Here is a 27,386-nt window from a genome sequence, read left to right on the forward strand (position 1 = left end):
AGCTTTATTAACTAAAGTATTCAACATATTCTATTTGAGTAAAATAATAACATACAGAAGTATCCAAAGATTCGGTGCTATTCTCAACCAACATAATCAATATTCTCGTCCATATCACACTTCGTGATTTCAGGCTTTCTCTTTGTATCATCCAGTGATTGTTAAATGTACTCGTATACTTTCCGCATTGACAGGACTTAAAAACAAATTGAACTTGAATCCTATTGAAATTAATAATTTTGGAAAGATGACCCGAAAAATAAAATATCCAATATCAAGCTACATTGTTACTGACGATACTGACAACACTTTTTCTACCACCCTGCAGTAATATTGATTTCAACAACTTGTACTTGCTTATGTCAATTTCAACCAATCACGAGCTGGTCCGAAATTGGTCCTAAAAGTGGATTAACAATTGTCAGGTCCTGTCCTAGGCAAAAACCATCAACTATCGATATGCACTGTAGAATTGGTTGGAAATTACTGGAATTTGCCGTAATAATTGTAAACCAAGAGGAACTGTCATTTGCACTTGGAACCTTTTCTAATGTTCATCGAGAATAAACGATTCCATTGCACAGAGCTACACTAAACTTTTGATGAGTGCTACACCAGTGGTATCGGTGCAGAAAAAGTGTAGCACTGGTGTAGTGCAATTGGCAAAAACGAACGGTTTCAGTGCAGCTTTCGCTACACCGGTGTAGTGCAATTTAAAAACGCAAACGACATAAATTTGATGGTGTCGGTGACGGAGGTTGACTGTGGCGGAAGAAGACGGACCGTCTGAATCATACTTAAGTGGTTCTATTATAGCAAAATAAATATGTAATTATGGTAAAATTTAAAACTTTCTTTCGTACTAATCTATCGACTACTATTAATACTTATGTCGTTTTCGCTTGATGCCAAACCTAACCCTGTTTCCACACTAACTGCTGTCAAACCGTTTGTTTGAAGCTTGTTTCGAACCTAGTTTTAACGTTTTTGAACTGAAAATCGAGTCAGTTTCGAACCTAGTTTTTATATCAGGTTTGTTGAAATCCCCGTTGCTAAGTGCGAAACCAACACAGTTTCGTGAAATGTGTTTCTTTGATGAAACTACCCTGGGTCAGTTTCAGTTTTCTCAAGCAAAAACGGCATTAGTGAGACCATATGAAGTCGACGGGTTCTCTCTCCCTCTCGCAACGAGCCACATGTTGCATTCTCTGGACTGGACCCGTTTCCCGATGTTACTTCGTCACTTACTCTCTTTCTCTCGCGGCAGTCATGTTTTGATTTTCCATTGGCAAAAAACAGCATCGGTAACCGGCAGCAGTAGGCAGCAAGTTTGTTTCCTCGCACAGCTGATTTTCCCGAGCACGAAAATCCTAGCATCTTTTCTCTCGGTTTCGCTCTCTGTTTGTGTAGTAAGCAAACTGTTTCCGAACTGCCCTTTTGCTTACTCGAACGGAATCGTTCGAGACTACCGCACGACTCACGAGGAAGCCCAATCCAATCCAAGCAAGCAGGCAATCGGCAGTGCTTCGAGTGAACGTAACGAATGGAGACGCATAGCTGTTTTCAGTCCTCACTGTCACCGACCAGGCGTCTCCTTTGGTTTGAGTGAGGAACGCGCGGCCGTGTAACATTCGCTTGTTGAACGCGATCGCGGACGGTTGTACTTTCAGTGTGTGTGTTTCTGTCGAGAAATACAAAAAACAAACAAACAACGCAGCAAAAAAAAGATCCTTGGAGGTCAAACACGTCCCTCGGTCACTTCTTTTTTTTTGTTGTGGACAGCCACCGGTGCCATAGTGACCACCCGTAGCGAATGGAAAAACAAAATGGAAAACAGCAATTGTTTCGAGTGATCCCTGGCGATGTTTGAACTCTGCTGCTCTGGCGGGAAATAAACAAACAAAACAAACAAACGGCCGGCCGCTGTTGTAATTGAAAAATAAAAGTGCTGAGGGTTTGCATTTCGGATTTTGATTTAAGGCCCGCCGAGTCGATTGCCACGGGTTTTTTGGGTGCGTGGAACCGTCGACCGGCGATGATGGAGTGGAGCGAATTATAATCAGTTCGATGGTGGTGTTTTTTATCGCATAGACGCAGAGGAACCCGGAAGAATCCATAAAAATGATATGCTGGTAAGGTGGTTCCCTTTTATCGGAGCTGCAGTTGGGTTCAGTCGCAGAAATAAGGAGCTTGATGCTGAAAGTGAAATGTGAGGGTTTCATCACTGAAAAAAGGTAAACGAGAAGAAGAAATTTTGGAAGAAAATTGTGAGAAGTGATAATAAAAAGTTGCCTCGTTAAAGTGTAAGGTGGCTGTGTGATCAATTTACGAAGGCGAACAGTGAAGTGTTCCTACGGTAGGTAAATATTTCAATTCTGGATGATTGATATTTTTTTATTCAAATTTGCAGATGCAGATTAATCTAAAAAATTTCTCCAGGTTTTCAGTTCACTTGTTTTATGCCGGTGATGTTTGCTTCGAAATTGATATCTTTATATAATTCATGATCAAAATGAATCAATACATTGAAATCTCATGATTTGGCAATAAGCGATTTCGAAGGTACCTTGCACTATGCTCGTTCCGGACAAAACACCATACCCTCAAACCAGCCATCGAGCTTTGCTTACTTTTCGAGCAACGATTCCAGGTACTGTGAAGTCCGAATCGTTTGATTGAAATAACTTTTTCTTATCCAATCGAACAGAGGATCAAAAGGGATTGTATATTGAAAAACTAGTTGCAATGGAATGGCCGAGGGAGGAAAAATCTTCGTTGAAACAATCAGACAAGTGCAGCTGTACCAATCGGACGTTCGGATAGAAACGTTGCTGTCCGAGAACTTTCGCAGTTCGGGTAAATTGAAAATCTTCCTCATGGATTGTGTCGGAAATTCAAACGTTTTAATTAGTTTCTACCGTCGGGATATTCTTTGTAAAGTTAGAATATTTTTTCTCAGTTACGGATCTGGTCCATTCGAGAAATTGTTGTTCATCTTTACTTGTACTACTTTCGATGTAATAATCTGAAACGTGATATACCTCATGCGTGCTTGTTTGCCAGAATAGCACTACAATCCTTCCTTCTGTTTCAATAGACACCGTTTCTTATTAGTATATAAGACTTACTACTATTTTCGGCGCTTCTGGACTCGAAAATCGGGGACCAGCATAGCCGGAATCGATTCATTTGGCCTTCTACTGGCAATTACTGTCAATTTAAATAGTTTTTACCCCTGTTTAGAAATATTTTTCGTGTTTTGCTTTGTCGCTTTGGTATAATATTTTTATCACTCTTCATCCTGTAATACTGGAACTGGAACTGGAAGTCGGATCCAGGTAAAATTCAACAGTTTTGTATTAGATTGTATGTATAAGATCGATTATTTGAACCAAAATCGTTCACATCGTATTTGAAAAATCGTTCACACCATCTCTGAGGAAAGTGACTAACTAGTTTGAAATTTTTTTTTCGAAGACAAATTTATTAAGGCACAATCTACTTAGGTTTACGATGCCAAGGGCTTGTCCATGTGGGTGCTCAGGAAACACTATTGAGTCTTTGATCCGGCGGGTTGCCCTCATCGTGGCGGTGGTGTTGAAATCTGACGTGGAAACGTTTCAAAAGTTGCCGCATCCTTCTGTGGGTCCGCGGGAAACACCCCCAGGCTACGAAGACCCGGCGAATGGCCCGCATAGTTTGAAATTGATTTTTTTATTAGCCTGTAATTAGTCGGATTTCAATCAAATTCAGAAATTTTGTATGAGACTTCAAGATCTTTCATTTGAATTAGTTAGTTAGTTTATTAAAATCCGTTCAGCCATTTGTGAGGTCAGTGCACATTCCTTTTTTATTTTTGGACAAATACCTTGCCATTCCGGAACAGGAAGTCGGATTCGAATGAAATTCAGGAATTTTGCGTGATAGTATAACCTTTCTAAAATTTTGCGTGATAGTATAACCACGCATCACCTATTCGCTGACTTTAAAGCGACATACGACACAATCGATCGAGAACAGCTATGGCAGATCAAGCATGAATACGGTTTTCCGGATAAACTGACGCGATTGGTCAAAGCAACGATGGATAGAGTGATGTGCTACGTCCGAGTATCTGGGAGGCTCTCGAGTCCCTTCGAATCTCGGAGAGAGCTACGTCAAGGTGATGGACTTTCTTGTATCTTGTTCAATATTGCCCTGGAAGGTGTGATTCGAAGAGCGAGGATCGACACGAGTGGAACGATCTTCTGAAAGTCCGTACAACTTTTTGGCTTCGCTAACGATATTGATATTGTAACACGTAACCTTGAGAAGATGACGGAAACCTACATCGGACTGAAAGCTGAAGCTAGGCGTATCGGACTGGCCTTAAATGCGTCGAAAACAAAATACATGAGAGGAAGAGGCTCTAGAGAAGAAACACTACGCCTCCCACCACGAATATTGATAGACGGTGACAATATCGAGGTGGTTGACGAGTTTGTGTATTTGGGCTCACTGGTGACCGCCGATAATGACACCAGCAGAGAAAGAGACGAGACGTATTTTGGCAGGGAATCGTGCGTACTTCGGACTCAGAAAAACCCTCCGATCGAGAAAAGTACGCAACCGCACGAAATTGACCATCTACAAAACGCTCATTAGACCGGTTGTTCTCTATTATGGCCACGAGACCTGAACTATGCTGACAGAGGACCAACGCGCTCTCAGTGTTTTCGAAAGAAAAGTACATCGGACCATCTATGGCGGAGTGCAGATGGAAGACGGAACGTGAAGACGGCGTATGAATCACGAATTGCAACAGCTGCTAGGAGAACCACCTATCGTACGGACAGCTAAAATCGGACGTCTACGATGGGCTGGGCATGTCATAAGGATGTCGAACGACAGCCCAGTGAAAATGGTTCTTGAATCTAATCCGACTGGTACAAGAAGAAGAGGAGCGCAGCGAGCATTGTGGATCGATCAAGTGGAGGGTGATCTCAGAAGCATCCGTGCCTTGAGTGGCTGGCGACGAGCAGCCATGGACCGAGTTATGTGGAGACGTATTCTTGATACAGCAAAGGACACCCCAGGCCTATAGCTGTTAGGTAAGGTAAGGTAAGTACTATGGAATTCGCAAAACAACTGTTCATTGAATAGAAATAGGAAAGTTCGTTCGGACTTAATCTATCCACATCTACAAATCCTGTTTGCCCTGTAGCTCCGAAACCAGAGGTAGTATCCACAACATTTTAGAAATTCCGTATGAAACTGTAAGACTTTTCCTTTGAACATACAGAATACAGAATAACGGAAGTTGGTTCGTTTGCCAGTTACAAATTGGAACAGTTTTAAACTTAGTTAAACCTAGACTTACTATCTCATGCTCCATTTCGATTGAACCAATGAAACGAAATCTAACATACGAAGCGAGCCAGCGTTTCTTTTACTTTTGCATTGGATACTACTTCCGGTTCCGGAACTACAGGGTAAGCAGGATTTGTAGAGTTTGTTAGATTAAGTCCAAACAAACTTTCGAATTTCTATTCAATGAACAGTGGTTTTTGCGAATTCCACAGTAATATTTTTGATGTTATGAGTAATATGAGAAAGGCATCATTACACCACTAGGTGGATCAAAACAGGTTTTTGAAATTACATTCAAAATAGGTTCTTTTTGAATGTATACAGGCATTCCAGCGGTCAATCCAATGGTCCATACACTTGCCATAAATCTCGTCGGGGATGGCCTTCAGTTCCTTCAGCGAATTATTGTTTATGTCTTCGATCGAGTCCATGTTGCATTCCCCGGAGTGTATATTTTAGTTTTGGAAATAGGAAAAAGTCACAGGGGGCTAAATCTGGTGAATACGTTGGCTGAGCAATGACTTTCGTTTGGTGTTTGGCCAAAAAATTCAGATCTTTCGGTACAAGCATGGCATCGACGCGTTTCATACCCAAAACATAAACTAAAATTTCGTCTGAGTCGATCCAAAAGATATGCCAATATCCTTTACTTTCTCACTAATGCTAACACGACGATTTTCAAGCACCAATTCTACGATCTCACGATTTTCACTGAATGATTTATGCCACTCAAATGCTTCGCGTCGCAAACCTGATTTACGGGTAGCGACACCTGCCAATGAAAAATGGAACCAAGAAAAGGAGGTTTCTTTCTGAAATTTTCATATCGGCAGTAGTGATTTGCTACATTTCTATCGTTTATTCAATAGTACAAATAGATATCAGTAATAAAAGTACACTCGGAGTAGAAGAAAATCGAAATCGAAAAGAACTATGATTAAACATGGAAAATCTTCAGAAATGTGTGAAATTGGGTAAGGTTAGGTTTTTCCTGATCAACATTTTTTTTTAAACAGAAACCAGTGTAATGTTGATGTCTTGAGTACTAGAATGTATAGCGTTCGAGTACTATTTATTTTGGATACTTTATTTGTTACTAGCTGAATTACCCGGCGTTGCTCGGAAATGTTTCGTGAAGGGAAGGCCGAAACATAACTTAGACGACAACTCGATTGAACAATACTCCGTTCATGTTTAGATTGCGAATGTTCAGTGTCCCATCTCAGATCTCACAATAATCATAATTTTCATGGTATTCTCGACAAATTGGGTCATTTTTATATTTGAACCCTTTTGTTAAAAACATTTAAAACACCTTTCTCACTATTAATACCTTCTTAGTAACCTCAGAGTTTCATATCTATATGTGCTTGTAACGTACTTCCGTACTTCCTCGTCACAATCGATCTTCCATGGGTATAATCACTTGCAACTCCCTCCTCTTTATAAAAATTTTATGACATCATGAATTGTTCAAAATTTTCCATCTGATAATGATTATTTTATAACGGAAGGTTGTTTAACATCATAACTACATTCGTACTATAGAATGACGTTTTTATATAATTTAATTTACCAAGGTTTTAACCGTTTTGATCGTTCATCGTAGAGGAAAACCTATAGAATAATGATTCAGTTAATACAAATGTTGTTGTAATCCTATTTCCATCACCTTGAGTCGACAGTTTTTTTCAATTTACATAATAAAATGCCAAAACAACCAATGTATGATTTCGTCAATTCAGATCAATGTTGAGAACACTTATTCCCCCACACTCTTGTGAATATTTTTGTGAACCTCACTTAGTTGCTAGAAATATACTGTATTCGTAAAGAAGTACCAATTTTTAGTAAAACCTGATCAATTTTCCCTTACACTTTCCATGTTCCGGACACTTGCTACTCTCTCTCACCCTCAAAATAACCTTATAATCTATTTTGATTTAACTTCCTTTGTGTCAGTGAACTTACTACAGATATCCTTCATGATAACCCTGAGTAGTGTAGAAAGTATCTGTGCTTTTCAAAAAATATCGATTCTAACCTTTGGTACATGTGCCAAACTTGGTTGCGATTCGTTTGGTTGTTTCGTAGTTATGCTGAAACTTAAATACACTCACGTTCATAGGCAGACAAAGATTATTTTCTCTTAGTTCTTTGAATTCCCCGGCAAAATGGAACCAGATCTTTTGTAATTATTTAAAGAAAAATACGACCTTGAAATTCTTGCCACTCTCTTGTTTTATAAAAAATGGGAGATTAAAATTTATTTTCAAAACCCCCTCCTTCTTGTCTAAATGTCGATTCTTCAAATTTCGTCATTGACCCTCTCCCCCCATGTTAAGGACACTTTTTACACACTTTCCTTGTCCTAATGATCATATCTGAAGAGCTTCTTTGTGCCAAATTTGATAGCAATCCGTTCAGTAGTTCCGGAGTTGCGCCGTTACAAACTTTACATTTCCTTTTTAGAGTAATGTACTACATCCACCCAACACGAATACCCTAAGTTGCACAAAAAGTATCTATGGTCTTCAAAAAGTATCGATTCTCGTCAAATTAAATAATTTTTTTCATGACCCCTGTTAAGGATAGTTGCTACGCTCTCTCCCCCATAAAAATACCCTTACAACTATCTCTGAAGAGCAAAAAGCAGCTATGCCAAGTGTGATAGCAATCCGTTCAGTAGTGTCGGAGTTATGCCGTTACATCCCTCTTTTTTAATGCACTTGCTACATTCACTCCCAATATCTATCATATCTAAGGTATGGAAAATGTTTGCATGATCTTCAAAAATTACCGATTCTTGTCAAATTTTATGAATTTTTTTTTATGGCCGCTCCTGTTAATAATACTTGCTACGCTTCCTCCCCTATAAAAATACCTTTATGACTATTTCTGAAGAGCAAGAAATAACTGTACCAAATTTTATAGCAATTCGTGCGATAGTTCCGGAGTTATGCCGTTACAAACATTGCACTCCTTTTTTAGAGGCACTTACTACACCCTCTCCTAACAGAATATCCATATAATCTTATCTAAGTTGTGCAAAAAGTGTCTTCAAAAAGTACCGATTCACGTCAAATTAGATAATAATTTTAATGACCACCTTTGTTAAGGACACTTGCTACGCTCCCTCCCCCCATGGAAATATTCTTATAATCATATCTGAAGAGCAAGAAGTACATGTACCAGGTTTAATAGCAATCCGTTAAGTAGTTTTGAAGCTATGGCATTACAAACATCACACCCCCCTTTTTAAAGACACTTGCTACATCCATCCTCTATTAAATCATATCTACGGTATGCAAAATGTTTCCAAGATCTTAAAAAAATATCGATTGTCGTCAAGTTATATGTACTTTTTCATGACCCCTTCTTGGTTATGACACCTGCTACACTCCCTCCCCCCATAAAAATACGCTTATGACCATCTCTGAAGAGCAAGAAGTACATGTGCCAAGCTTGATAGCAATCCTTTCAGTAATTCCGGAGTTATGCCATTACAAACATCACATCCCCCTTTTTAAAGGCACTTGTTACATCCACCCCCCATATAATCATATCTAATATATGCAAAATGTTTCTATGGTCTTAAAAAAGTATCGATTCTCGTCAAATTAGACAAATTTTTTCATGACCCCCCCTGTTAAGAAAACTTACTACGCCCCCTCCCCTATTAAAATACCCTTATGACATTTTCAAAAGAGCAAGAAGTATCTGTGCCAATTTTGGTGGCAATCCGTTCAGTAGTTTCGGAATTATGGCGTTTTAAACATTACACCCCCCTATTTAAAGGCACTTGCTACATCCACCCCCCATATAGTCATATATAAGGTATGCAAAATGGCTCTACGGTCTTCAAAACGTATCGATTCTTGTCAAGTTATATGAATTTTTCCTTGACCCCCCCCTTGTTTATGACACTTGCTACGCTCCCTCCCATATAAATATACTCCCTAAACCATCTCGAAAATATAAGAAGTACCTGTGCCAAGTTTGGTGGTAATCGGTTCAGTAGTTCCGAAGTTATCGCGTTACAAACATACAAACTTACATCCATTTTTATATATATAGATTTCCAGGCACAATGAACTAAGATTTCGCACAATGAACTAAGATCAACGTAACCACCTCAGAGTAAAAACTTTTTCTTTAACTTCTACTATGATTTTTCAAATGAATTTGCCCGTTTTCATAAGAAATCGTTGAAAAGATGGAGTAATTAGAAATTTTCCTACCGATTTGACAGCTCTTGCTGAAAGATCATCTCTATACAAGCAGCACCTCCGCAATTCAGTTTTGCGACAATATGCCAATAGAGTAGAGTTCCAAAAAAACAGTTCTGCAACATTTTCAAAGATTTCGTAGCCGAAATTCCATTTCCATAGTAAAAATAGCCAGAAAAATTTTTCGTATCGTAAACAAACAGCTGCCAAAAACACACTAATTGGCATATCCCGCTTGAACTTAACAGGAATGTCAAAGAAGGTTAGAACAAAAAGTTTACCAATAGGGTTTACGCGCGCGGTTTAAATGGACCAGTCCGGGTCAATTTTGTTCCGAACGTAAATTCAGAGTCTGCATACTGAAACTTAAATCTAGATCAGAATTCAGTTCTAGAATCAAAGTCGGAATTTGAATACTGGAATGAGTTCCAGGTTACGAATGAAGCTCTTGACTTCAGTTCCAGTTCCTGAATCCTGGTCCAGAATTTAGGTTCTGAAGTAGATAAATAATTGATGGCGAAAAGTAATTATCGGATAAATTCCACAAATCGGTTCTTTTGAGAAGTATTAAGTACTACGAGTACTCTAAAGTTTGCTTCATTTAGAATTGGAACAAACTTTTGCTCATATTGTGGCGCTCCTGGTGGACGGATTTGAAAGTTCTTGGTGCCTACGTGTTGGGAATTTTATCAGTTTCACGTATGATTTTTGACATTCCGCAAATCGACTGTACTTTCTAAACAATCAACATGGAAGCCGAAAGAAGGGACAAAATTGTGCACAGTTATTTGGAAAATCCATTGTAGTCTGCATCTAGGCTAGCTAAACAGCTGGAATTGCCCAGAAATTCCGTATGACGCGTTATCGAACGGTATAAGGAAACATTGACGACGATTCGGAAGCCTCAAGCCAATCGTCGGAGTGGAATTGTCGACCGGAAACTGCGTGGTAAGATTTTAAAGACAATTAAGAAGAATCCTAATCTGTCGGACCGTGATTTGGTCAGAAAATTCGGTGCTGCCCATAATACCGTGAGGAGAACTCGACTCCGGGAAGGAATCAAGTCGTATCGAGCTAGCAAACAGCCAAATCGGACCATAAAACAGAATAGTGTGGTCAAAATTCGTGCTCGGAAACTATATGATGAAACCTATGTCAAGGCTGACTTCGGGCAAATCCCAGTTCAAAAATTTTACTTGTCAACGGCTCGAAAGGATGTTCCAGCCAAATTTAAATTTGTTTTTGCCGATAAATTTGCAAGAAAATTTATGATTTAGCAAAGCATTTGCAGCTGTGACAAAAAAACGAAAGTTTTCGTTATAAATAAGACAATGACATCGGAACTATACCAAAAAGAGTGTCTCCAAAAACGAATTTTGTCGTTCATTCGATCCCACGACCATCCCGTAATGTTTTGGCCAGATTTGGTAAGCTGTCAGTACAGCAAATTCGTTCAAGAATGGTATGCAGAGAAAGAGGTCCAGTTTGTTCGGAAAAACCTTAACTCTCCCAACTGCCTCCAGTTCCGCCCTATTGAGAAATATTGGGCAATCATGAAGAGGAGCCTCAAGGCAAAGGGAAAGGTTATCAAAGACATCAATCAGATGACGACCTGGTGGAATAAGATAGCTAAAACGATGGACGAAGAAGGTGTGCGCCGCCTAATGAGCCGTGTTATAGGAAAAATTCGAAAATTCCTTCGAAACCGTGACGAATAATTTTATCCGTATTTTTTCTTAAAAGTATGAAGAAAATGCTACATTTGTATAAAAAAAGATCTTGAATTCAATAATAAATAACTGAAATACAGGCAATTGTCTTTGTTCCAATTCTATCTGAAGCAAGCTTTAGTCAACGTGAGCAATATAAGGCTTTCAAACAATAGCGATCCCGACTAATTTTTTCAATTTATCAACACAACAACAAAACACTGAAGTCATTGATAAGTTCGACTCTATCAAGCGGTTGTCCATCAATTTGATAGTCGAATACTATGGGATAGGTTTTACGATGAAAAGTTATAACTTGACATTTCACGGTACTGATTGTTTAAAACTTTCGGTGACACCAGTCTACGAGAATATATATAGAAGCTCCTGAAGATGGACACAATCATCAAAGGCACGGACTACCAGATGCAGCTTCAAGTCATCAGCGTCAATCATTCTGCATCCAACGCCAAATAGTAAAGCAGCATCGTTGAAGAACAGCACAAACAGTAGTGGGCCAAGGTTACTGCCCTGAGGAACACCCGATTTATTTGTGAACGGAGAAAAAAATACAAGAGCCACACTAAACTTATGCCATGATCTATTCGTTCAAATGCAACTTTCAAACCGATATAGATTGCATCATCTTGTGACTTTTCTGCCATCCGCATAAAATATGTCAGTGTAAAATCCAGTAGGTTCATGTTCACCGATCGTCCATGTATAAAACCATGCTGTCCGGTAGAGATTTTCGTTTGAGATAATACGACAGTGTTAACTTCTAACTCAAATGGTTACGACGCTGTTTAAAAAAAAACGTCGTTCGAGGAAATCGATTTAGTCGGAGAAAAGTTTTGGAGGTTTTTAAGTAGAATTTTAGCACAATTTCGCAGGATTAAATAATTGTTTAACATTTTTTACATTCGCTCCTTATAACTCCGGAACAAGTAGTAGGATCAAGATAAATTTGCCTAGATATCTAAGGAGTCATGATATGTTGAAAATGATCTAAAAACTTTTTACTCACTCCGCCTCATTTTGAATGGTCATTTATTAAAAAATCACCTTAAATTGATTTTTGTGTTTATCTACCTGTAACTCCAGAAAAAAACTCAAAAGAAAATGAGTTTTCAAGACTCCCTTCATTTGAAACAATGTGTGTTAAAATTGGTGCAGCCATCTCCGAAGAAAATTTAAATTTTTGCACTAATCACTCTGTAACTCCGGAACCGGAAGTCAGATCGGGACGAATTCCTGGAACTTTATATAGATAACTCTTTAATTTGAATCTAATCACAACAATCGGCCCTTGAATCACCGAGAAAAATAAGGGCACGATCTCGATTTAGACCAACTAATTCGAATGGTATGTGACATTCAGCTTGGTTCGAATTTAAAAATGCAATAATAAAAAAAAACGGTTCGATAGATTTCTATTATACATCTATTTGAAAGGTTGATTCGTGAATTTTTTTTTGAAAAAATGTTTGGTTTCAACAGGACGGCGCTACGTGCCACACAGTCAACAAAACAATCGATGTTCTGCGAACAATCTTTGAAAATAGAATAATCGGCAGAAATGGTGATGTGAAATTAAAGCGGTTAAGGGCTGAGGCCAGTAGGTCGCGTAAAACCACGTGGCTCGCTGTGCGTATTACATTTCTCTCCATGCTCTCTCGCAAATGTGCAAAATGATTCTCGATGTCGCCGGGCTGCCAAGAAAGTTTTGATATTTTCGGTTACAAGTTTGACTGCGTCACATAAAATCCAAGAAAGCTGCCGCTTGTTTGGCAGCCCTTTTGAACCGATTTTTTTTCTCTCATGTTTCGTTACGTTACCAGGGAATTAAAATGTCGCCGCCATAGAAATCGAGTTACCTTCACAAAAATAACTTTCACTTCATTTTTATCGCTACAACATATATGTTTTTATGCACTAATCGCATCTAAATAAAATTATCTAGATATTGTCAGAATAGATTTTTGATCCATGCTTTTGAAGGCGAGATATTCAATGAATAAGTTGAAAGACGGCGTTTTCAGCTATACAATTCTTTCTTCAGAAAAAAGACTTTCCCGACCGCTAAAGTCAATGAATCATTCTGAAATTTTCACAGAGTCATCTAAACTAATTTTCTAAGAGATTGTCAGTTGGGTTTTTGATATTCGTCATCGTTTCTGAGAAAATCAACTTTGAAGCGTGAAAATAGCCCTCTAAAACACACTGGCCTCAGCCCCTCAAGATAATTTTTACGCCGACCATCCAGAAATTATTGAAGATCTTTAGCAAGAAATTCAAGTTGATATTGAAGTCATAAGGCCAGGAACAATTGAAGATGTACTCAAAAATTGAGTTCATTTTTCGTGGGAACTCTGTGTATGGGAAATGTAAACCCGTTGTTTTGGTTCAATTTTATGCCGAACCATTAAACTGGTCTGAGTTCAGTCGAATTCTATTGGACCAAGACAAAGCGCGAACATCGGAAGATCAGACGAGACAAAAAACGAGAAAATGAGGATGAGTGACTGTCTCTGAGTAACCTCCAGAAAGGAAAAATAGTGCCAGAAGAGGAATATGCAGCATTTTGCACGCAGTACTGACAAACAACAAAATGAAATGAAGTAAACATACAAGTTCACATTATCCACTCGGTATTTTTTTTTCAATACATGGTATGAACAACTTTTATAATAAAGTTATTCGACTTCGAAAACCGGTTGTTTATTTCCCAACAAAAGATGTTTATCGCGTAAACCAATTATTCCCCAACCGCCAGCGGTCGAGCCACCTATCGGTGAGCATTGACGTTATCTTGCCGATCGGGAAAATTGCTGTACTCGCTCCGTTCGATTAGAATTCGCTTGTTGGCAAACATCCAACATCGAAGCTTACAAAACCGAAAGAGTTATCTTTTGTGGGTCCATCGTTGTGGTTACACCACAAGCACGTGTCAGGAGTCACATAAACAAACGGATGTGCGAAAACAGAAAACGAAGGAGTAGAAGAAGCAGCAAGAAAGATTCGATGTCTCTTCAGCGACAGCCGGTACCGCATCGTCTAGGACTCGCCAGGCAAAAGGGCAAAAGGTGTAGATGATAAAGGAAAATGAGAATAGCTGATGGCATCATAAGGAGCCGAGTTCGTACAGACACACACACATACACACACATCCCGACACATCACGCCAGCAAAGGACCGGCTTTCGCCTGGTCTGACAAGTAGAAATAATGAACATTTATCTTGTCCCTCTGGAGGAGAGCAAAAAAAAAAGGTTCGGCGACATCTTCCTGGGACGGTAGGCAGGCTTTCCTTTAAGGCGGTAAATAATGGTGAAGATGTACGCAATATTAACGGCGGCTGGTTTTAGGTTTTCCCTGATGGGAATTTTGAATATTTCATTCGACTCTTCAGCCAACCATTTGATGTTGGATGAATTGGGTTTGCGTTTGCGAGCAGTATGTTTGGGACAGAGTAGCAGTAGTGGCATTCGAAACCCGGACGTATGCCGGTTCCAAATTACGATCGATACGGAACTCGATGGATATTGGTCCCATGACATTCCGCACTCTCTATCTCATTATCTCCAAATCTGATTTCCGAGGGATAGTCCTCGGAGAAAAACCGAAATGGAAATTGTAGAAAGCATACTTTTCTTTTTTGGGCATCGTGTTGGTGGTTTTCCATCAGCAGAAATCCAACCGAAATTTGGGTAGAAAACTATTTTCTTCAGGTTTCGTCTTCCGTTCAATCAGCCAATAGCAGTTCAATTTGAACCGGTTGAGCAATTCGAAATTAACGAATGTCAGAAAAAGGTCTTTTCTCCATCTGACGATTAAGCACAAGTGATTCGCCAAGTGGCAGCCAATCGAACAAAACAAAGTAACATAAAAAGGGCTACACACGATTTCGCCGCAATGCTTTCTATTCGATGTTGCGTAGATCCGGAACAGCATCGTAAAAACGGCAGAAACTTGCAACATTTAATCCCACAAAGTCTCAAGCTGAGTACAACACATCAACCGAAAAAGGACGCACCAAACAAAACGGTGATCCAACTTAAACCTTCGGCATCATGTGCCGCTGCAACGTGTCGGAAGCCGGTCTGGTTCGATGGGTTGGGGGGAAGGTGTAGCAGATATAATTTTATTGGCGTGTGCCATTCAACTTCCGCAGCGGTTGAAGGTTCACTAAAGTGTGTGTGGAGGGGGAATGGTTGGGAGAAGTTTGTAAGTGCTGCGGTAATTTTACTGCGACCGTCTTGCGTTTCTGTATCCAGAGTGTGACTGGTCCTGTGCTACTCGAAACGTCTACAACACGGGGTCTGAGTTTCATTTAAGTGGAACTTTTGTAGAATGGCACGGGTGTGGTACGATTGAGAATGATGGCTGGGTAGTGTTAACATTTTGGCCCCTGCCGCCAAACCCGGATCCGCCTTCGTGATGTTTTGGAGTGTCTCACACACGTGTGCAGGAGATTCTTCGCTAGTTTCCGCCGGGTTCTACTAATGGTTTGGGGGGACGAAGGTTCGAGAGGCGGTGGTCTCGTAATTAGAAGACGATAGCGGAACGGTGCTCTGTTGTCTTGGTTGTGTTGTATTATTAAAATTGGGTCTTGGAACGGTCGTGAATGGGTTGTGACGGTTGAAAGTAATCTAATTATGTTTGCAAAGTCAGTTGGTATGCTCATTCGATGAATGGTTTCGGATATATTTTATGGGTGTTTCCATTAATCTAAAGCTTTAGTAGCTAATTTGCAGCTGAATAGAATAAAGTTTCATCACTCCATGAAATAGCATGACATGTACATTAATGTTAGATACAACATTCTCAATGATCGATTATCAATTATCAAAATTTCTTTTAGTTTTCACAGTGGCGTCTCATCCTTATGTGCACCTCTGCACAACCAGTCAAATTGAAGGAACTAGCTGCATTCAAATCCGCATTAAATTTCTTTAGATTCTCCATTTATTATTCGATGAAATCAGGTCGGATGCTACCGATGATAGCGAACTTGGATACGCACCTTCTAGAGAGGCTTCTGTGGCTTATGCTTATGGCAGGTGAAAACAAATTGCTGTCTTAGTTGCAACGTCATAGCGGTTTTATTGACAGATTTGCTCGACTTGCTAAGCACAAAATTCTTCTATTGTTTTGATGGTACAAAATAAATTTAATAAAAACCCGTAAATTTTGTCACAAGACGCCATCGAGTTTTCATGTTTTGGAGAGACCATCAGGACAAAAAACTTCCAACAAGAAACTGGCAATAATGCAACAACCGAACTGAGAATTTCGGTTATGAATGGTTTTGTTCTAGCCGAATTGTTGCCATACAAGATTGGAAAAATTGTTCTGAATCGGTTTCGACATTCCCAATGCCTTTTCTGTTTTGGTTGTTTGAATTCTTCAAAAAAAAAAAACTTTTCTTTGACTCTTGAATAAGAACAAAAAAAAATGGAGGTTTAAAATTTCAAGCACACTTCACCCTTTTTGTTCTGGAGGTCATCGAAAGGTGGAAATAACTAAGTGCTTACAAGTTCCTATCCCTTGTCTCGCCGTATGTCTATGATGACATTTGGTCAATAGAACGGCGTCGACTGGGTGCTATCGCCTTCTGCGTTAGTAGCAGAATGAGAGGGTGCGAATTGGTTTGTATGTAATAATTCAGATGAAACGCTGAAACTATTGAAAATCCTTCAAATAGGTCAAGCATTTCGTCTTGACGTCCTACATTGCTAAAGTGTATTTAAACCCTTAATGTGAATTTTATGTGCAGCGTTCCTTGGAGTTCATAAATTTGCATATTATCCCCATATACGTCCTTATTCTGAATAACGTCGTATCGAATTTACGACTGTATTTCATTTGTATTCCCAATAACGCTAGCAAAATCAAACGTAGCTAGGATTCAATCGAACCACATTCGATCGAAAAATCAATACGTCGTTATTCAGAATAAGGGTGATGATTTGATGTAAGGCCTAAAAGTAGCTACCGGGCTGCCGGATCTACAAAATACAATGAGGTCTCTTTTTACGCGCTTTTTGTACCGTGTAAAATAAACCGCGCAAAAAAAACCGCGTAACTTCGGAAATCCGCGTAAAAAGAGACCCCAGTATAGGCTAGTTTGTGTTACAATTTTTTTTTGCCTTTCTAATTTAGAAAGGCTATTCAATCACTGTAAAAACCGACTTTCGAACCGAGGCCCGGAGGGCCGAGTATCATAAACCATTCGACTCAGTTCGTCGAGTACGCCAAATGTGTATGTAACGTTTTTTTGCACTAACTTTTCTCGGAGATGGCTGAACAGATTTTCACAAACTTAGAACCGATTTTCACAAACTTAGAACCGATTTTCACAAACTTTGATTTTCAACCACATATTGATTGCCCTGATCTCCTACGATTGATCAATTTTGATATCGACATCGTCGCAGTCTTCGTTCACAACCATTTATTACGAATCTCTTGGGTTCAACCCAAAAGAACGATATTTAGCACGAATTCAATCTATAGAAGTAACAGGAGCGCAGTATTTTGCATGACTCGAGCACACAGCAGCTGCGTCTAGCAAAACCTGCACTCCTGTTACTTCTGTGTATGATATTCAAGCCAATTTAGATATTTTTTTATTACCTGCATAACATTGATTGGTTTTTTATTAATGTATAATAATAATTAAATCATTATAACTTTTATTAATCACAACATTTGCAGCTATTAGGAATTCTGAATCAAAGTTTTTGATCTGAACTCCGATCCAGAATTTTGAAACTTACGCTGAGGCCTCATTTTACACGGGGGATACGTACCGCGTAAAAAACGCGTAACTTCGGAAATCCGCGTAAAAAAACCTCCAAACTAAAGAAAAAAATTTGTTGATGCCAAATATCTTAGAAATGTATGAAACGTCCAGATCTGGTGCAATCTCAAAAAATTTATTTTGTGAAAATCGACTTGGGACATAGAAAAATTTTGTGGCATGAATCCGAAATCCGCGTAACTTCGGAAATCCGCGTAAAAATGAACCGCGTAGCTTCGGAAATCCGCGTTAAAAAACGCGTAACTTTGGAAATCCGCGTAAAAAAATCGCATAACTTCGAAAATCCGCGTAAAAAAAAACCGCCTAACTTCGGAAATCCGCGTAAAAATAAACCGCGTAGCTTCAGAATTCCGCGTAAAAAACCGCGTAACTTCGGAAATCCGCGTAAAAAAAACGGCCTAACTTCGGAAATCCGCGTGAAAATAAACCGCGTAACTTCGGAAATCCGCGTAAAAATAAACCGCGTAGCTTCGGGAATCCGCGTAAAAAACCACGTAACTTCGGAAAACCGCGTAAAAAAACGGCGTAACTTCGGAAATCCGCGTAAAAAACCGCGTAACTTCGGAAATCCGTGTGAAAAAACGGCGTAACTTCGGAAATTCGCGTAAAAAACCGCGTAACTTCGGAAATCCGCGTGAAAAAAAAACGCGTAACTTCGGAAATCCGCGTAAAAAACCGCGTAACTTCGAAAATCCGCGTAAAAAAAAACCCGGAACTTTGGAAATCCGCGTAAAAATAAACCGCGTAGTTTCGGAAATCCGCGTAGCTTCGGAAATCCGCGTAACTTCGAATATCCGTGTAAAAAAAAAACGCGTAACTTCGGAAATCCGCGCAAAAAAACGGCTTAACTTCGGAAAACCGCGTAAAAAAACGGCGTAACTTCGGAAATCCGCGTAAAAAACCGCGTAACTTCGAAAATCCGCGTAAAAAAAAACCCGGAACTTTGGAAATCCGCGTAGCTTCGGAAATCCGCGTAACTTCGGAAATCCGTGTAAAAAAAAACGCGTAACTTCGGAAAACCGCGTAAAAAAACGGCGTAACTTCGGAAATCCGCGTAAAAAACCGCGTAACTTCGGAAATCCGTGTGAAAAAACGGCGTAACTTCGGAAATTCGCGTAAAAAACCGCGTAACTTCGGAAATCCGCGTGAAAAAAAAAACGCGTAACTTCGGAAATCCGCGTAACTTCGAAAATCCGCGTAAAAAAAACCCGGAACTTTGGAAATCCGCGTAAAAATAAACCGCGTAGCTTCGGAAATCCGCGTAGCTTCGGAAATCCGCGTAACTTCGAAAATCCGTGTAAAAAAAAAACGCGTAACTTCGGAAATCCGCGCAAAAAAACGGCTTAACTTCGGAAAACCGCGTAAAAAAAACGGCGTAACTTCGGAAATCCGCGTAAAAAACCGCGTAACTTCGAAAATCCGCGTAAAAAAAAACCCGGAACTTTGGAAATCCGCGTAAAAATAAACCGCGTAGCTTCGGAAATCCGCGTAACTTCGGAAATCCGTGTAAAAAAAAACGCGTAACTTCGGAAATCCGCGCAAAAAAAACGGCTTAACTTCGGAAATCCGCGTAAAAAGAAACCGCATTAAAAAAAGTGTACTACAAAACCATAGTTTCATTCCTAAATTCAGCATCAGAATTCAGTTTCAGAACTAATTTCCAAACTGGAATTGAATTCGGAGTTTGGGATATGGAACTAGATTTTGCAACTGAGCTCAGTTCCATAATTCAGGTTCGAAATTCAAGCCCAGAATTCAGTTCTAGGATTCGATTTTGAAAATTACCTCAGTTTCAGGATTCTAGAACTAAATTCATGAACTGCATTCTTTATTTTGATTCCGATCCTGCATTCTGCAACTGAATTCGGAGTCGGTCCCAGATTCCGAACTTAGTTTTCCAATTCAGTTCCAATGCCAAATAAACGATATATAAAAAGTTCCAAATACTTTTTGTTTTTGTTTTACTTTCATTTGTGTGGTAGAATATGTTAGTCGTCAATAAGTCATACTATGGTAGAGATGTTCCGTAACAATTTTGGAAGCGAAAGAGTAAAAGTAAATTAACGCAATCGATCAACTGACACGAAAGTGTGAAAGCAGCCAGTCAGTTCTAATCTTATTTACGCCTTCCATTTACTCACCAGCCTTTTTCCAACGTCAAACGAAAGTGACATTACAACTTGAACTTTTCGCTTTCCGAGCTATGGAATATGCTCTTGCAAGTTCCCAATCAGACTGAATGTACTCCGGCCGACCTCAAGTCTATTCGGTGGAAATTTACAACGCCTTTCATCGGATTGGCTTATCTCACTCGTCGGCTCCAATTTACATGGAAATCTATTTATTAATCTGTAATCCCACCCTATTGGTGAGAGATCAAAGTTTTAATTTACGGTTGTGCCTTTTGATTAAAACTCTGCTTGGTTTCGATTGAGTACAGAATAAAGCGATTAATGCAAATTTACTACACGGTTAAAATAAAGTACCCAATTATGTGCACTATTCGATTCATTTGCGACAAACCAGGGAAAACTCATTCAATTGGTAAATATCCTTTTCTCAGTAATGGGCGAAGCAAATATGTGTCAAAAATTGCATGGTTTGTTACTTAGTTTTCAATGAGGGAACGAGCCAAAAATGGGTAAAAAATCACCTATTTTAAAAACGATACAGAAATCAAACATGATATGTTTTCGGATAACTTTGTGAAATTTTTTAGAATTTTAGTGTTATTTATTCCCTTTATTCCGTTGATTAACAAGCTGGATAAGAGTACATTTGTGGTACTCATAAAAGGGTATTTAATTTTAACCGTGTACCGAAAGCCGAATTTCGGGGTGAGAAAAACTTTGTTCGCAAAAAACTTTCCGGAAAATGATGTTTCTAGCTTGGCTCAAGCGAAGCTTGTTTGTACGAACTTCCCCAGCTTTTGGGGAATCAAATTCTTCGCTCTCCGTTGCCATTTCCGCTTGCTTTGTTTTGGCTGGCACCGATACCGGACCAGAAAAGTTTATAATAAACCCCACTCAGATAAAATAAAATCGCACATCCCGACGATGCCACAGGAAATGATATACAACTCCCAAGACCAGGGGTCGGCATCGAAGCGTGAAAATAAAGTAAATATCCCCAGACTGCTGACGGGGCTAACGGGCATAAAAAGAGGGGGAGGCATTCGTCGTTCTCGGTTTTAAGTCTTCTCACTGCTTACAGTGGTTTCCTTGAAGATGCGGAAAATCTAAATTTTGGCCCCGGGTGCGGTAATTTGACGCTAATTTCGTTCGTCTATTATTGAATTTTTGGGAAAGGCGATCGAAATTGCTTTAACCACAGTGCATCACTCTGCTCGGGTGAAGTTTGTAAATTTAATCCCCGCTTTTGGGACTGAACGTGAGGAGGAAGTCGGGGCCTACTCAGAAGTCTAAATGGGTATAAGTTATTTGGTGGCAGTTGGCCTTGAATGGTTTAATTTTGATTTTCTCTCTGTTTCGAAACAATGAATTTTTGAAGGATTCGACCACAGCTGGTGGGAACTGAACATGTCCTGAGGGATACTTATATAGGTTATGAAGCTACAAACGTGGTGACACGGTCACTGATTTGCTTTTCATTCATCTCGTTTTAGGCCAGACGGAAACGGCGAAGCACCGTACGATAATTGAAATCATACCAACGACGTCGTAGATCCGGTAACGAGCTATCCACTTACCGTTTGCCGATGGGTGGTTTGCTGCAACTCTATCGTTCCGTGGTGATGCCTAGTGCCTAGTGCTGCGTAATCAAAACTATACTCATAAACCGTGCCCTCGAACGCTCGTTTCGAAACAACGGCATCGAATAACAAACAATCGGACGGGGCCGGTTGTGCGGCCAGCAGGCGAATATCCGCTTCCGAAACGAAACAAGACGAACCGTGATTGGAGATGGGTGTAACCTCATCGTCACGTCAGGACGCTAGCCTGCTCTCGGATGAAGATGGTAAGTGGTTTTGCCTTCCGGGTTATGTTGTTGTTAGGGAGGCTGTTACACCTTTATACCAAAATTGATCACTCTAAGAAATCCAATACAAATCGAAAACGGCATCACAGTTACACTATCTTGTGACGAAAAGGGTTACTATTTCAATATTGCACGGAACGACCGAAATTAGCTCTGCGCCTAATTCGTATTACTGTTTTTGAATTAGTTGATTTTAACAACAAAATTTCCAAAATAACTATAAAATTAGTTAAAATTTAGAATTTACTGTGCTGAAAAAAACTCTTATTTTTAGAGAAAGTGTTTAGTTGGCGAATATTCTGGACACAAACCAGCAATATTTCAATCCAACACGAAATTCTCATTGACAACTAATTTCGTTATTAAAATCAGAAACTTTGATTCTATTTATTTATCACCGTCATTACTGAAGGACAACAGTGTCAAACCAAACAATCCATTAAAAAGCTAAAAGGGACAGTCTTGTTGAAACTGCTCGCAAATTGTTTAGATGTTTTCCGCATGTGTTACGATATATCCCTATATAATTTTCTAAACCGATATGTAAAAATGACTGTTAGAGGAAAGTGTATTTATTCAGAATTTGTGCGCAGTTAAAGCGATTGTGGGTAATAATGTTTTTACGCGAAACAGTGAAGTGAGTTTCGAATGTTGCACTCTAATTGTACACGTCAAATGATGTTTTTTTTTGTATCTTCTCATTCCGGGCTACGCCGTCCGGTGTACTATTTGTATTCGGTTTTTGTTTTCCGACTGCTCAAAGTTTTCAGTGAGAGAGTCGATTTCGCGAAGTCGAATGAAGAAAACAGCGATTTAGAAGTAAAATTTTAAAAAAGAAGTTTATGTTTCGCTTATGTCTTTTTCTCCAATACAACATCGTATTTATACCTGCAAATATAGAAAAGATAACCGCGACTGAAATTTTTTTCGGTAGTAGTGTGCCATCTAGTGGCTAGTAGTCATTACGGTGTTAACGAGCGCCATATAGCTGCTAATTGCAGAAACCAATTCAACCATTTATGTTGGTTGAAAACAACGTTTTATTTCTCTAATTCAACTAAAAAATTAGTTGAATTGATATGAAGCGTGCCTTAGCTAGGAAATGACAGCACGTTTAATTGGTGAATTCAACTAAAAAAATAGCCATTTCAACAAATATTTTATTATTATTAAGAAAATTAGAATTAAAAAATCTAAATTAGCAAAAGTAAGATTGTTTTAGTTGTCTCAAAAAATAACTAACTAAAATCAGAAAATCAACTAATTTTTTCGTCAAAATGCTAATTTCGGTCTTTCCGTGTGATTAATAGTTTGCGTTGTGAACTTTTCTATATTTTGAGCGTTGTTTTTTTCTGATGAAATAAAATAACGGCTAAAAACAATACGACATTCAAAATAACAAACCGTTCAAAGTTCAGTTCTGTGTAGAATTAGAATTAAGTTTATCGTCTTCGCATTTGAAAGTTACGAAGTGGTGTTATCTTTTGCAGAAATTAAAACGATTTATTGTTGGATATTTATACCACTGGAATCGGTAATCACCATCATAGGAAACCGAAATACAAGTTGATTGATTTACCAAATCAAGCAATTGTAATACTTAGTTCGAAAATTTTGGTGACATTCCAGAATTAACATCAAGATGAATTCGTTTAGTTCTGCTTTTATATTTACATAGATTGAAAGTACATTTCTCCCGAATGAGTAAATAATTGTATTTTTAACCGAATTTACAGCTATATTTTGTACAGTGCATACACTGAAAGAAAACGCCAGCCGCATTTTGAATGAAATTTCATTCAATGTGATAAATAACTGAGAATTCCGACTATTGAATGATAGAACAATCTGCATGATCATATGATCAATATTCAGTGAGTTTTACATCTTATATGTGTGATTACCATTCATATATTGTATGACTGTCAGTTTCATTTGAAGTGTTAGTGAACTGTGTGTTCATCATCATGAATCAGACTGAATGTATGTTACCCATCGTCATTTTAATCCCTGAGAAGAGTTTATTCCTAATAATAAATTATAGAACAGTTCGAATAATTTTATGATGAGCGAAATATGAGTTTTATACACATTTCTTCCGCTTTTCTTCCATCATTTATATGATTGGCATAAATATATGGAATTGTATTACAATTGTATGTAAAATCGAAATGAATTTGTTATATGATATTCCCGTAACAAAAATCATTCCATGCATGTATTATTTTCATTTTGCAGTGGTTCATACAATCGAACACAGAAGAAGTTCTTCTTTCGAAATTTGAATGAAACTTTGATGATTCGCAATGTTGAAGGAAAAATAACATAGCATGATTTTATTATTAATTATCAGTGCGTTTCCTCCAATTGTTAAAATATGTTTGGATAACTTGTTAGAAAAGTCAATGACAGAATGTAAACAAAACACGTTTTTTAACCGAAGTTATACGTTTATGGTTTTTATTCAATACGTATTGTGGTGGTGATACGAAATCAGTGATTAAGGATGGTGCTCGATGGAAATATTGGAAAACCTGGTGTCAGAGTACTTTGGTGAGTATTCAGTGAAGTAAGAGTCTGTAGTAGACTTGGAATTCACGTAATGTAAGGGTGATTTCTGCTTTAGACAAACAATTATTGTGGCCAATTCTATTTTTCTAGGATTGTATATTGCCCCCCTAATTTAATAAATTCAAAACCTTTTGAATCCGTATATCGGATCAATTATATTTTATTTGTATCTACTATCTTAAACAATCAGTTTGATAAGAGGAGACTTGCTCCGACCTCCGACCCTTATGTTTAATAGAAAATCGAGCCAAAGAACTGAATTGAAATGAATGACGACGTTTTTTAAAGAAAAAAAAAACTCAGACTTAATCAGTAGAATGAAAAATGATCAAAATCTGACAATAAAGTTTTCATTCTACCATGGAGCTACTGCATACTCTTGGAATGGATCAAATCTGAGTTTTTTTCTTTTTACAAGCGCCTTTCTCCAGGATTGCTATGGAGATGGAAACCAACAAATCTCTGTTTATGCTATACAATGTTGGAAACATTTTTTAGATGTGATTAAATTTGGTCTTGGAGTCTAAACATTATGTTGAAAAATGATTTCTGTAAACTTGCACTGAAAAAACACCGTAAACATTGTCTGCATGATCTTGCTTCACATCTTGTAGCACACCGTGAAGAAAAGTTTTTCATTCTCGTACAGTACTAACGAGAGCGAACCATTCATTTCATTACATTGCCATGGATTGTTTAGTTCATGTGTTAACTGAGACTGAACTGCTCAGTAGCATATACTCTCATGCATCCAGTTTCTCTCTAGTATAGGTCTCTCATTCTGCAATGTCAAACAAAGTGTTCACAGCCGATATTTTTTGTTGTATCGTTCGTTTGAGGATTCACAATACAAGCCCTGATAATAACTCTTTGAAAAAAAAGGTTAAAAATGTTTAGCACTTTTCAAAAGACAGTCTGGATTAATTTTGGAAAAACAAAGTATGCAAAGTGACTTTGTGGAACAACAAATTGAAGTTGGCGTGAAACTCGTCATATTTATATAGAATAGTTTTCATAACATTATCATTTTTTTATGTTTCGGGAGGGGTTTGAACCCCTAAAACCCCCCATTGTATATGCGCCTAAATATATTTTATGAAAATAATTCCCACTGGCTCGGTGTCAACGACAATCTAGTTTGTCTAGAATGGTATTTAATACTATAATCTTCTGAAAAGTTGTTTTCTTATTTTTTGAATTCAATTTAAATGGTTGATAATTAAGTTGGGTGACCAATCACAAGTGGCGACATTCTAGTCCTATTATATAAAGGGTGTTTTTTAAGAGCCTGCTGATTTGATATTTAAAATTTATATTTGAAATTCCCAAATTATGAAATAATAAAACTTTTTTCTATTTGCTGAATAATTTCTTGGCAGTTAACATTTAAATATGATTTCGGGTATATGGCCGTCTCGATTATTTTTCATAAAGGTCATTCTGGAGGTCCTATTCCGACCACTTTTTCAAGCATTTGAGTGCGTATTTCAGCAATGACACGTTGAATATTGGTTTCCAAAGCATCAATCGTTGCTGGTTTATCCACAGAAAACCAATGACGATTTAAATGTTTGTTGCATCCGCAAATATTTTAAGTGACGATGTACAATATGGAACACACTTTACCCTATAACTCCGGAACCGGAAGTTGGATCCGGATGAAATTCAGGAATTCCGTATGGAACCGTAAGACCTTTCATCTAAGTTTGTCAAAATCGGTTCATCCATCTCTGAGAAAACCTACTGAAATTATTTGACACCTACACACACACACACATTGCTCAGCTCGATGAACTGAGTCAAATGGTATTTCTATATGAGAAAGGCATAAACAGAAAAGTGTACAAAGTCTTTTTCTCGAAAACTATTGGTTGAATTCGAAAGTGGTGTTTTGCCTTTCTCATGTAGAAAGGCTATGTAATCACTGTGAAAACCGACTTTTGAACGGAGTGTCATGTACCATTCGAACTGAGCGTCGAATGTATGTTTGTATGTGACAAATAGTGTCACCCGATTTTCTCAGAGATGGCTGAACCGATTTTCACAAACTCAGATTGAAATGAAAGGTTTTATGGTCCCATAGCTCGGTCTTGAATTTTATTTGTATTCGACATCCGGTTCCGGAGTTACAAGAAGATATGTGCAAATCTATGTAAAATGCGCACTCATTTTTCTCGAAAATTTCTTAACCGATTTTTACAAACTTAGATTCAAATGAAAGGTCTTAAAATTCTTTATAAAGTTCCCGGAAATGAGTGAAAATTGTTCATTTCTTGAGTATTTTTTCAAAAGTGATGGCGAAACGAGCTGCAAATTTTTATAAAATTTCCTGGTAAATTCATCTAGTTAGAAGACCTTGTTATTTATTGGTATATAAATCTACTTTGGGATTACTAGTACCCAGTTTCCGCTACCGAACGCTCCGGTAGTAGTGAAGAAAAGCTCCAAAAACGGAACTCACTTCGATTTTTCAGCAACGGTTAAATAAATTTTAACAAATCTTGATTCAAATTAAAGCTCTCATTTTCTTAAAAGATACTGCGCAATTTTATTCAGAACCGACTTCCGGTTCCGAAATTATATGGCGATGAGTATCAAAACTTTCATACCGTCATATAAAATGGCAATGCAAAACCTGTACGCATCGGTACGTGCTGGTACGGAAGCAGAAAACACCACCGCCTAGCATACGATGTGCCTTGTT

The 27,386-nt window shown here is 38.4% G+C and overlaps 1 protein-coding gene across 2 annotated transcripts in view; it reads left to right on the plus strand.

The window, feature by feature from the left end:
• Positions 1-1,473: 1,473 nt before the first annotated feature.
• Positions 1,474-27,386, plus strand: part of LOC131425941 (serine/threonine-protein kinase 32A) — a 280,520-nt gene continuing 254,607 nt past the window's right edge. Inside the window, exons 1-2 of one of the 2 annotated variants that reach the window (XM_058588268.1) lie at positions 1,474-2,360; positions 21,738-22,090. In XM_058588268.1, the coding sequence (XP_058444251.1) occupies positions 22,036-22,090 (55 nt within the window). In that variant the 5' untranslated portion in view covers positions 1,474-2,360; positions 21,738-22,035. The remainder of the gene's footprint in view (positions 2,361-21,737; positions 22,091-27,386) is intronic. The other variant, XM_058588267.1, reaches the window with a different exon arrangement.

This window comes from Malaya genurostris, chromosome 1 (genome assembly GCF_030247185.1).
Source record: "Malaya genurostris strain Urasoe2022 chromosome 1, Malgen_1.1, whole genome shotgun sequence".
NCBI lineage: Eukaryota > Metazoa > Arthropoda > Insecta > Diptera > Culicidae > Malaya > Malaya genurostris.